We start from the raw sequence: 12,703 nt of genomic DNA on the forward strand, positions 1-12,703 counted from the left end.
ATTGTCTAAGCTATTGTGTATTTTTTTTATAATAATTGTTAAATAAACTCAATTGGCAATTAAATATGAGGAGACAATACTTGTGCAATTTTTTTTATTCTTCTTGATAATTGATAGACCTACCTGTGATCACATCATAATTATATGTTACATAGATATTTATTATGTATGCATTAATTATCGTACGATCATATCCTTGATTGATTAACCGAAAAGAGGATAACGTGATGTTGCATTTGAAAGGAATTAAATAAATGAATCCAGAACTAAACTTGTCCAATTTGTTAATCTCACACGAAGAAATTACTAAGTGAATTAGGTTAAACCATAATATCATTAAGGGAAATGATCCATTGCTAACTAATTTGCAATCACAAATTAAGACCAAATTTTAGTCATTAGATTAGAAGATCTAACGGTTGAAATAATACCACATGTATTATATTTTAAATTAAAAAAATTATTAAATAAACTTAAAAGGTATTAATGTCAATTCTCTCTCATCAAAATCATCTTAAAACTTTAAATTTACGTAACTATCTCGATTTAAATTATTTTTGTGCAAAAAATATATCAAATTAAAGACAATTTTATAAGGATTCCAACGAGATCTCAATTGCATATGTTCCGACGATGTTCGGGTGATGAAATTTGATAAATTATATTTCAATTTTCGTAAATGTTGATAAGCAGATTTTATCAATAAATGCAAAAAAAATCTCAATATAGTGTATGCAAAATCTCAATATAATGTAAGTATTGATATTTTCTTGTGCTTGTGTTGATATTCTCATGTCATATTATTGGTATTTGTAATATACTATGTTGATATAAAAAACACCCACGAAGATTATCATATGATAACATAATGACGATATTACCCTTTTGTTGATATTTTGTCTACTATTTATTAAAATTTGTGAACTTTAATCTCATTCACTCATTTTAAAATCTAAGGGAGTAGATTTAGTCTTAATTTTGGATTATGGTGTTATAAGCATTAGAAGAGGACCCTATACATTAATATACAATTATTCGTTTACGCAGTTATGGATTCTGGTAGATATTCATTTGTATAAAGCTTTCTATACAATACTTTGTATGAATGAACTATAATGGCCAACGTCTCATCTTAAGAGGGGATGATTAGTACTAATACCTTATTTCAATGTCGATGTTATGACCAACTAAAAAATTGCAATATATACTGTATCATGGCATTTGAAGTTCCTAGTAACAAAACGTTTGATTATTGAATGAATAATGAGACATAGTGTCTTTGCAATAAAAGGGATTAATATATAATTTTCTATCATTTTGTTAATTATGAGGTTTATAATACTTTATATTTAGACATTCTTATCCTCTCTCCCTGTTTATTAGGATTATAATAAGTTGATTTTTTAATTTAACAAACAAATCCAATCTAATCTATACTAGTATTATTTTATTTTCTATTAGAAATTCTTATTAAATCTAGGAATGACATGCTCGCTAGTTAGAATTAGTGGCTCTGTCGATTTTTTCTCTTTTCAATATTTAATTTTGCTTTATTTTTTTATTCACTTCATCTTCTTCCTCTATGTTAAAATAAAAGGTTTCAATTTTCTTTCTCCGTTCTAAATTTTAATTATTAATGAATAAATTGGTTTAATATTTCTTAAATTTTCAATTCTAAATTATCTTTCTCTATTTCAAAAAATATCTATAATTATTCAAAATTAATTACTCCATATTTTTCAATTCTAAATTATATTTCTCTATTTCATTAAAATATCTATAATTATTCAAAATTAAACTCTATATTGCTATTGGAAAATTTGCAGATATTATGTTTCAATGTGGACTAGAAAATCTAATTAAAGTTGATAAAAGAATGAATCAAGCAAAACATGATGTATGTTAATATTTCCATAATTAATTTAAATTAATTTTTGAGATAATATCGATTTAGTGTGATATGAGGGGAAAATTCTCAATGGTGCGATCAATTACTAACTCTCCTTAACATGTTATCTACAACAAATTAGTGATTATATGATCTATATAGATCTAATTGTTTCTAAATTGCCATGAGTAATTTTATTTTTCACTCTGTATTATTTAATCTTAAAAGAATAATAACAACCACCAAATTTAAGGCATATGATCGCGCTATACTAAAATATCAACACGATGACATAAGTATGTCAACACAATTTAATATATTGACATTGTACAGTAAATTATATTGATATATTAGGATAAATATATTAAACTGCTTATCAAATTTTTTGAAAATTTATGAAAATATTATCAAAATTTGTCACTCGATATATATGTAAAAAAATAATTTAAATTGAAATAGTTATATGAAATCAAAGTGTTGAGACATTTTTGAAGAGTAAGTTATAACTAAATTATTGTTAGTTGACTGACATTAAGACACCTACATTTTTTGTAGGTTGTATTGATATTAAGAGCTAAATAGGTCTTGATTTGATGATATGATGACTATTATTTAGAGCATTTTAAGTTAGCATTATAACACATTACGCACCCCATACCTAATGGCTAATATGTGTATTTTTCCGTCCACGAAAAATAGTCTTATTTTGTCATTTTTGAATGTTCATAAAAAATAGTCTATTTTCTAAAAATTGAAAGTTTATGTGTCATACCTCTCTCTCTCTCTCTTACTTTACCCACTTTTTGTCCATATCTCCCTTATTTTACATATTTTTCTCATTCACTTTTATTTGACCAATTTCATATTAAAATCCGTGCGGTCCACAAATAGGACTATTTTTTATGGATAGAGAAAGTATAAATGTATTAATGTAATATCCATATATATTTGAGATTTGTGCCTAATATATAAAAAATGATAGTCTGAACATAAAATATAATTATGGATAAAAAATCGCTAATAAAGACATTGGATATTACAAACATTTCCCTTATTGAATATGCTTTAATAACATGCTTGATCCAATTCAATGCATGGCCAAACTAACTAATGGTGAGCATGCTCTTAATCTGTTGCACGATCCATGGATTTCGAACTGATTCAACTAATCTTTTGATGGAAATAATTAATACACTTCTTCATAATAATATTAAGAGATGAAAAAGACAAATCATCTAATTTCTTGGAGTTTAACTTCATAAATATTTCTTGAACTATGCCGATTGCACTCTCATAGTTCCAGAGAAGAAATACCATTAGTAGTCCTTACACTTTGGGTATAATCACGAAAAATCCCTTTTCACTTTTTTGACTTTTTACACTTTATATCCTGCTTGGATTTGTTATTATGTTTCTATTAGGTTGTAATATGGTATTTAGGTTATTTTTCTTTATATTCGAATTGTCTTCTTGTCTTTTACTTCCTACAACGTTTTTCTTGAGATAGAATATATAATTAAAAATTATACTAATTAATTAATATATTTTTTATATAATGGATTAAAGTACGTTCATCAACTACCAAGCCTGACTTTTACAAAAACTTACTGTTAATCGCAATTACATAAAGTCTAAAATACCCTCAGGTGTGGTCGGTTTAGTGAGCAAAGAGATTTTTTTCCAAGGACATCATTTACCGCGCCATATAGGAGAGGAGAAAATCTAGCCCGAAAACAAAAAAGGTTGCCTCATTAATATTCCTACACAAAACTCATGCAAGAATGTAATCAACACATACAACTAAAGCATATAGTGTGTGTAAAAAGGTTATGAATTACTACTTATCATTTTGCTGTACATAAATACGTTTAAGTGTATCATAGAGCACAAACCAGAAGTCATTCTACAAAACAAACAGCATACTTATTAATTGGAACGAAAGCGATACCTATAAAAGGTGGTGGTTGGGATGCAAAATTGAACACCATCATAATCAATGAAAATTTGGACCAGGTCACTAGACCACCATTGCACCACCACATAAGCCTTTCGTCCTTGTTCACACACGTTGAGGATCTCCTCACGACATCAGTTGTAGCAGAATAGGATAAATGCTCTGGTATATATCACTATGTGCAATACCAAATTCTTATCAATCAAACACAGTCTTGCCTCCTAACCAGAATAAGCTCCACCAGAAACGACCATATTTTCTGGTGATCGAAAACTAGATATCTCCTATTGTACTGGGGGACCAGGGGCAGAGAGCCACCTTGCCTATATTTTATATCTCCTATTCCTAATCAACAACCAAAAACAAAGTTAAACATGTTACACACATCTGGTGTAAACCAGTCTACAGTCCCTGGTCCATGCTGGGTTATAGGTGGGGCCATACAACAAGAACTTAAAAGGTCTAGTTTATGAATGCCAGAAAAGATGAGCTAATTTTACAAGATATTAGAAGGTCTAGTTTATGACAATGACTTTTGAACTTGGCATGTGCGACATGTTAGTTTGTTATTCTTGCTTACCAAGATCTCTAATGGAGACAAAGTGGTAAAAAGCTGCTAAGACTAAGAGCATCCAACTCGAGACATCTCCCCTAATATACATTCTAAGAGGAAATTAATCTGAATTAAATGTTGAGTTTAACTATCAAGGATTCCTCTTGAAAGAGATTCTAGAAAATAGGCAAGCTATTATATTTTCAGTGTTGTACAGACAATATGATACCACTGCATTTTCGCCAAATAGTAATTTCTCCTCTAATACAAAATAAAAATGGTGCTCGAATCCCAAATGCAAATGGAGAGCATGAAAAATAAATGGCCTACACCAAAGATTATCACAAATTACAGGTTTCCTGCCCTAAGCTGATACATATATGTGCATATCCATGGCATATACCCAAGTTACCCTGATTCATCATCTTACGTGTCAGTAATTAGAGCCTGGTTTCCATGACTGTAGTGGCAGCCCATCGATGACGCTCAGTTGCCTTCTAAGCTTGATGATATGGGCTTGGACCTACCACAATGTTGACAAAGTCAGAAGGTTTGTCCATATAATGACAATGTAGACAAAGTTAGAAGGTTTGTCCATATTATGACAATGTCTGAAAATAGACACACTAGTATCTGATTGTGACAGTCAAAATAATCCCCTAGTACTCTAGAAGAAGTAGCACTAAAAGGCACTTAAAGCAACCTACCTTCAATTTCTTAAATAATCCCAATATAGTCACTAGGGAGAGCACAGGAAGAGGGGGCTCTACTTCAAGTCCTGCCCCCATGAATCAACTTTTTTTCCATAGTAAATACAAAGAGATAGACAATTGAAAGACAGGGAAAACACAGCTAGCGCAAACGACAGATGATAAAGGAAGAATAGGACATTTTTTGGACGAGTTCAGTGTTTGATAGTAAAGGAACAAAAGTTCAAACCACAAAGTAACAGGACACACTAATACATATTCAGGTTAAGATATTTAGGGTTGGATGAATGTAAAATCTTCTAGACTTAAATATTCGAGGTTATTAATTAATTTCTTTTGAGAATATCAATAGAAAATTAATTAGAGGTGTAAATGATAGTAAATATTCCCTCCGTCCGCGATTAGAATTCCCGATTGAGTTTGTCACGGGTTTTAAGAAATATAGAGAAAGTGGGTGTAAAAGATAGTGGAATGTGAGTCTCATTTTTATATATTAGTTTTATAATAAATTGTGGTGAAATGTGAGGCCTACTTACCATTTTTAATAAAGTGAACTAGGACTCATAATCGCGGACGGATCGAAATGGCATACTGGGAATCCTAGTCGCGGACGGAGGGAGTAATAAATATTGACTTTTGAGAATGATACTGAAGACATAGTTTCAAACGGCAGAATTAGTTTCAAATACTTTCCAGCTGTCGAGAGTAAGAAAGCAATTATTATCAATGTTATCAAATAGCAGATATGGCGGTGCCATGGCATGGCGTTCGGTGATGGAAACGCCAAAGTACCATGGCGCTGCCATAGCACCGCCATATCTGCCTTTTGACAGCATTGCGTGTGTACCCCATTTAGGATTGGGTCATTATGCAAGAAACATGGAGATTAGAGTTGTATTTTATGCTTTTTAATTGTTTTAATAGTTTTAGATGTTATATTTTTATTATTTTCTAATTTTTGAATTATATATACATATATAAGTATTATTTTATTTATTTAATTATTGACCGCCATATCCGCCATACTAATACGCCATATCCCTGTGGCGGTTTTTAGGCGAACCGCCATAAGCCGCCATACGAGATTGATAACATTGATTATTATCAGTACTTGCACATGTAACTCCCTAAGTAATTTAAAGTTGCAACTACATTCGGTTCATGCTTGCACACGTCAACCATGGAAGAAACAATAAAAATTGTTTTACTGCTCTAGAAAATGCCATGAAAATCCATCTCATAAGACGATTACACAATTATGGTATACTGAAGAATTTATTCCTCTATATAGTACTATTATTTTTTAATTTTAAAGCACATGTCAAAATAATCTATAATCTCCATTCTGTAGGCAGGTGCGAAGGATCATATATTAAGAGAAGATAGAATAATTCGTCTCACTGAATAATTGCAGATTGATATTATACTATGAAAATTTTGTTCCGACTATTGGATATGGCTGCTTTCCCTCATCCCAACGTCAGACTCAACCAGCCAACCCACTTAAGAAAAAATGAGAATAATGATTCAAATAGGACATTTTGGCATCAAAACTTTACAGTCACAACAATCTGAAAAAATTTGGATAATCCAACCACAGCAGCAAGTTATGATTTATGGAAGTTTATGGGCATACACATAAGAAATAATTTGAAGGCATGTCCTCGTGCAATTATGGTCCAACTAATATGCAAATGAAACAAAACCGCATTACCTGCTGACGAGCAGCGGCAAGTTTTAACAGCTCATCTGCCTCAGAGAAATTGATAAACCATTGACTCAACGGGTTATCTTTGCTATCGCCTTTCTTTCCATTAGGATCTTCTATAAAGGTACCAGAAAAGGTAGGAATTTTAAGATTGTTGCTCATTATGCTAAGAATAAAAAAATAACATGGAATCAAAATAGATGGTAATGACATTACCAGTGGCCAAGTTTAACATGACTGGAAGTCGAGGCACAATTACAGCAGGATGTTTCTGGATACGGGCATAAAAACTCTCAGATGGATCTGGAAATACTATCTCGTTGTATGTTTCCACGACAACAGGCCTTTTAGTTGACTGAGGGCCACTTTCATCTTCGGCATATAATTTAAGATGGTGATACCTAAAAACAGAAAAACATTATCAACTATATTGATGACTGGTGAGCAATAAAGAAGCATATTCAAAGACAAAACTAATAGACTTACAAGTCCAACTGCTTATCGCAAACATCATTGTGGAAGAAAAGAGAGATGGCAATTTCAAATTCACCCCAACCACACTCTGACAACTCAAAAGGTGGAGACTCAACAACTCTAACAGGGTTTTCGAAACTTGGATGCAACTGAAATACAACACGCTTGATCACTGCCCCAATATCCTCATTTGTTGCCCCTCGGACATAGACCGTCCACCTATGTGACTGAGTTCTAATGACCAAAAGAGACATCAACTAAGTTAATTGGTCTACCAACATAATGAAATTCACAAGAAAGGCATATAACCCTGATATTCAACTTACTCGGAGGCCTTTCTACCAAGCCAAAAGGCGATTGTTCCATACACTATCGGAACACCGATTTCAACATCTTTGAGTCTCGTCTGTAAAATCTGTAAGGCAATGCACCCATAAAACACTACATTAAATTCCTAGAATTGCCAGCTTAATGATACAAAATATTATCAATACATATTTAGGTGGAATTGAATAATAATGACCATCAGGAAAAAAGTTATGACAAAGACATGAGCTTCATCATGTCTTACCCTCTACAATAAGCAGAAAAGAGTAGTTCAAAAAGATTATCATTGTATGCACCTGATTAAGTTGTAAATTATACAGTTTTGTTCTCGTAAAGAATTGATCAACTATAAACCAAGTGACACTACGTTTGTGCGTTTGAATTTAAAATATTAGACAAGGTAGTCATATTCAGTCCGATAATGGTAATAGTTCAGTAACAAAGCTCAAGTTTCGAGATATAAGGATTTATTTGTCGTATCCACTGCATCTCATGCTTCTTTCTAGTTTCTGGAGCCAGGAAGTCCGGATTGATTGAACACATACACAAACTCTTCAACCTCATCCAAGCCCCCCAAAAACAAGTAGTCAAACTGTGATTGTACAAATCTTGTAAAATTCCCCCAACTTACATACTCAAAGTGTAACTGAAGTTCGTTCACTCATGCATTCATGTCTCTATGTTGTCCATGCAACTTGCTATGTCTATGCATATACAGTTCATACGATGGAACAGATTATAGGTTTAAAGATTCCATAAGTACCTAAAATTACGACAGAAATACTGCGTGCTTGTGTGTACATACTTTAATAACGTACAAGCTACAGATTTTGTGGCAAAAAATTAAAATTGGAAATCAAATTGTGTAGTCAGAGCTACCTTTTTGTCTCCATCGTCTGAACCTCTAGTAATTTTTATCCGCTGCGGTTTTAGGGTGGATTCGTTGGTATTTCGTTCCGACTGACCGTCAATTTCTACTATTTCGGCCATTGCCGAGCATCTGAAAAGTAGAAAATTGCGATTTTCGGTTATGATGAATTAGGGATTTTGACAAGAAATTAGGGTTTATAGTTTTATTCATTTAACCGAAGAGGGCAATATGTATCTTGGCTTCGGTTGCGTCTTTTGTTGGATTAAATTACTTTTTCTGCACAAATAATTTATATTCCCGTGAATTTTTATGCATAATTAATAAAGTAAGAGAGTTATACAAAAATAAAATGGTTAAAGTATTATTAATAGAAAATCAGATCTACCTCATTAATGAGAAAAAAATTTATTAAATATAATTAGTCTATTTTTTAAAAGACTCGCCAAAATGACAAATGCAGTCTATTTTTAAGGAACGGAAGAAGTACTACATATCTTGATACTTTTACAAAAAATAATCTCAAATTTTTCATTGATATGTCCATCAATTTATATAATTACTCATATTCTTCCCATAGAAATAGATCGAATTTCCTTTTACGTCATTCACATAAAAATAGTTCATATTTATTTATGGAAAAATTTTGTCTCGTCCCAATTAACTTATTTATAATGAACGGAGGGAGTATTATTTGTAAACGTTCTCACTAGTTTTCCCTTTATCTTTTCAATTTTACTATTAATCATGCATTAAAACTATCCGCAAACAAAATTATTTATTGTGGATATGCGAAAAGAGAGAATATATATGTCTACTACTAGGTACTTAACTAATTTGTGCGAGTGAATTTTATATCTGTATTATATATACTAGTACTACTTATTAGTAGTGAATTTATATAATTAAGTATACATATAATTAGGGTGATATAGTAATAATTTCTAAAAAAATGAAATTGGTTGATTTTAAGTAAAACTAACGAACCTCAAAGTTTATAAATATCACTCCACTATTTTTCCCGCCCTCATACTATTTTCATTTTGATCCGTCGCATAAAAATAGTACACTTCTATTTTTGGTACTCCTAACTTATTTATCTAATGAGGTGGACTCATTCTCGAATAATTTTTTTCTTTCAATCTCTCTCATACTTTATGTTTTTACCAATTATATATCAAAACGTGTACCATTAAAAAATGTCTCTATTTTTATGGAACTAATGAAGTAGTAGTATTCAACATACTCCATCGAAATGGATCCAACTTTTGACATTCAAATTCACTATTATATTTTCCCATCTTTCATTTATTTTGGAATTGTGATCGAGATAAGAAGAACTAAATACTTCAAAATTCAACCCCGGATTTGTCTAGTTGCTCGGCATGCTTAGGCCATCCACAACGCTGTCACTATACCGTCCCATAACTGTCCCTTAAAACACTATTTGCGGGCCCCACTGTACTTTTTTACTTCATCCCTTAACTAAGGGATGGAACCTGCAACCCTCCGTCCCTTAACCGTCCCTTATATTACTGTTCATTCAATTTCATTTTTTAATTTTTTTTCCAACAAATTCAATTAATAAAAAACACACTTCATTAACAATAAAATAAAATTACAACATAAAATAAAAATACAACTTAAAAGTTAAAAAATTAAAAAACACACAATTAAAATCCTAAAAAAATAAACCTGGCATAATTTAAAATACAATTTTATAGAAAATAAAAAACTACTCCGCCGGCGAATCATCACCTGAAGGCGGTGGAGGTGCACTAAAGCCGGTAGGAGGCGGAAGGCCAAGTTGTGCTGCCATAAAGACAATTCTGTTCCACCAGGCTTGGTACTGGGCGGGCGTAAAGCGGGAAGTGTCCGCCATTGTGGCGGCCATAAGGGAGTTCGAGCCTCCCCCGAGCCCGAGCCCGAGCCCGAGCCAGCCTGGCTTGATTCGCCTCGGCCCTTCTTCACTCTAGCCGCCTTCGCCGCCTTGGTCCCTTGCGGCCGACGGCGTCCATGGGAGGATCCCCCGGCATCGCCGGCCGTGCCCTCAACCTCCTGCGAGGCACCCTCTTGTGCGTCGCTGCCCTCACCGGCGTCACCAGACGGGTATTGGCCACTCGCCGTGTGCTTCGTGCGCTTGGAGGTTGAGCCCGAGCTGGAGCGGACACCGCCGACCCACCTTTCCTCGTCCTTGACAACCTGCCAAACATCAACAAATTTGAATTGTTTGCCGGTGTCGTCGCGGTAGACGCGCAAGCCGACCTCAGAATGTCAGCGCCCGTGGATCTGCTTTGGTACTGAGCCATTTTGTTCGAGTAGATGCCGCAGAATCTTTTGACCTCTCTGTCGACTCGGTCAAAGTGAGCGCGAAGCATCTTATATATGCGGCGGCGGGACCCCTTTGGCTTAATCTGGTGGTAGGCCTCGGAGACCTTTTCCTAGAAACATTTCCGGCTTTGTTGATTCCCGACGATGGGATCGTATGAAACACTGATCCTGGCGTTGTACACCGCCATCGTTTCTTTGCTGCTGTACGGATGCCGGCCTAGATCATCCTCCTCTTCCTCTTCCCCCTCCCCCTCCTCCTCCTCGCCCGCCTCCGCCTCTGCCCTAGAGCTTCCACCGTCTCGGCCTCCTCCCGGAGTAGGTTCAACGGAATAATCCTCCCGAATCTGGGATAATCCCTGCTAATACTGCGGGGCAGAGGGACGGGAGTATGTATCCACGTCAAAATTAGGTGGTTGGTACCCCCCGGGGTCGACGAACCCTGGGTGCCCGGCGTCGACGAACCGGAACCATCCAATGTGTTGTACATGCTCGTCCAGACGCCGAACGCGTTGAGATCCCACCCGCCGGAGCCGCCACCGCCGGACATTTTGTGATGAGATGTTAGATGAAAATTGGAGAGGAAATGGAGATGATTTGGGGAGAGAAGATGTGTAGTTGTGTGAGAAATGAGGATGAATTAGAAGTATTTATAAAGTAAAAAATAAAAAAATAATAAAAAAATGGCTAATTAAACTGTAAACGGTAATATTACCGTTTACAATTTTTATTTATTTATTTTTTAAATTCGAATTTTAAAAAAATGATTTATTGCGTCTGCGTGACGATGCCCACTCGCGGGCCGGCGAGTGGGCGTCACGCATGGCGCCTGGGCGCGCCACGTCGCCTCGGCGCGTGGCGAGACGGCTCGTCACTCGTCACGCCGCGACGGGACGCGGGATCGGGGTCGGGACGGGTTGGGGACGAGACGGGGCGCCGCCGTCCCGTCCCTCTATGACGGAACGCGGGACACCCGCGTAACGAGTTACGGGTGCCCTTAGAACGTTAATTATTGTTTTGATATCCAATAAATTCATTTATTTTATCAATTCTGTTATCAACTTGTGATCGCTTTACAACTAATTTATGAATGATCAATTGACGTGTGACAAAATTGAAAGAGGCAATACAAATTAGAATAGGATGGATAACACTGTAGTGAATTTACCCAAAAGGTTAAACAAATAGGTTAATAGGTGAATTTACACCGTAGTGAATTTATCCAAATAGAAACTTTTTTTTGAGTTACTGCATATGAAGTGTGACAAACCCCTATATGTAAACTGTATGTTCTAACACATAAAGTAAGTTTGGAGACTAGCTTTAGTAACACTGAGGTCAATAATTAATTATCTTAATGGTTGATTAATAAACCAAATAATAAATTCATATATCTATTAATTTTCTCTCTTTGCCTAGCTATGTTATGTTAGTGCTTTATTTTTCTATTTTTCTACTACTAATTCCTTAGTTATACTCGTGTAGTTATAAAAATCAAATTAATCCTCCCATTCAGTGGCGGATCCAGGGAGGGGCAGGAGGGGGCGACCTCCCCTCCCTGACGACCAGCTACCATGGACCCGAACGTAAATTTTCCATAGACGCTCCCTCCAATAGCTTCCGATGTTGCCCCTCCCCCCTCCGTTAGCTTGCATTAAGTTTTATTTCGTCCATTTCTTTTTAGGATCTTGGATCCGCGACTGTTCCCATTTGTACGTTACTTGCTTGAAATAGTTACTTAATCTATTAGTTCCCATAGTTTGATACAGTGATTACCTAAATTTATATTAAATTTAATGTATACTTATGGAGTAGTTGTTTTAAATATTTGAAAATTGTGCATCTTGCTCCTGCTAAATTTCACTGGAAAAAAAACGAACCGGATTAAAAAAT

At 34.7% G+C, this 12,703-nt stretch overlaps 1 protein-coding gene across 2 annotated transcripts; it reads right to left on the bottom strand.

Annotated features, from left to right (window-relative positions):
- Positions 1-4,553: 4,553 nt before the first annotated feature.
- Positions 4,554-8,717, bottom strand: LOC121775575 (transcription initiation factor TFIID subunit 14b-like). Of its 2 annotated transcripts, none has more exons than XM_042172668.1 (6): positions 8,494-8,717; positions 7,614-7,702; positions 7,300-7,521; positions 7,030-7,214; positions 6,820-6,926; positions 4,554-4,918 (listed from the first exon to the last, which is right to left on the bottom strand). In XM_042172668.1, the coding sequence occupies exons 1-6, from the start codon at positions 8,602-8,604 to the stop codon at positions 4,829-4,831; spliced, it is 804 nt and encodes a 267-aa protein (XP_042028602.1). In that variant the 5' UTR covers positions 8,605-8,717; the 3' UTR covers positions 4,554-4,828. The 2 variants fall into 2 exon arrangements, with proteins under 2 accessions (XP_042028602.1, XP_042028600.1); XM_042172666.1 differs by having other exon boundaries at positions 6,820-6,929; positions 8,494-8,715.
- Between the last annotated feature and the right edge of the window lie 3,986 nt (positions 8,718-12,703).

This window comes from Salvia splendens, chromosome 17 (assembly GCF_004379255.2).
Source record: "Salvia splendens isolate huo1 chromosome 17, SspV2, whole genome shotgun sequence".
In the NCBI taxonomy this organism is placed as follows: Eukaryota; Viridiplantae; Streptophyta; class Magnoliopsida; order Lamiales; family Lamiaceae; genus Salvia; species Salvia splendens.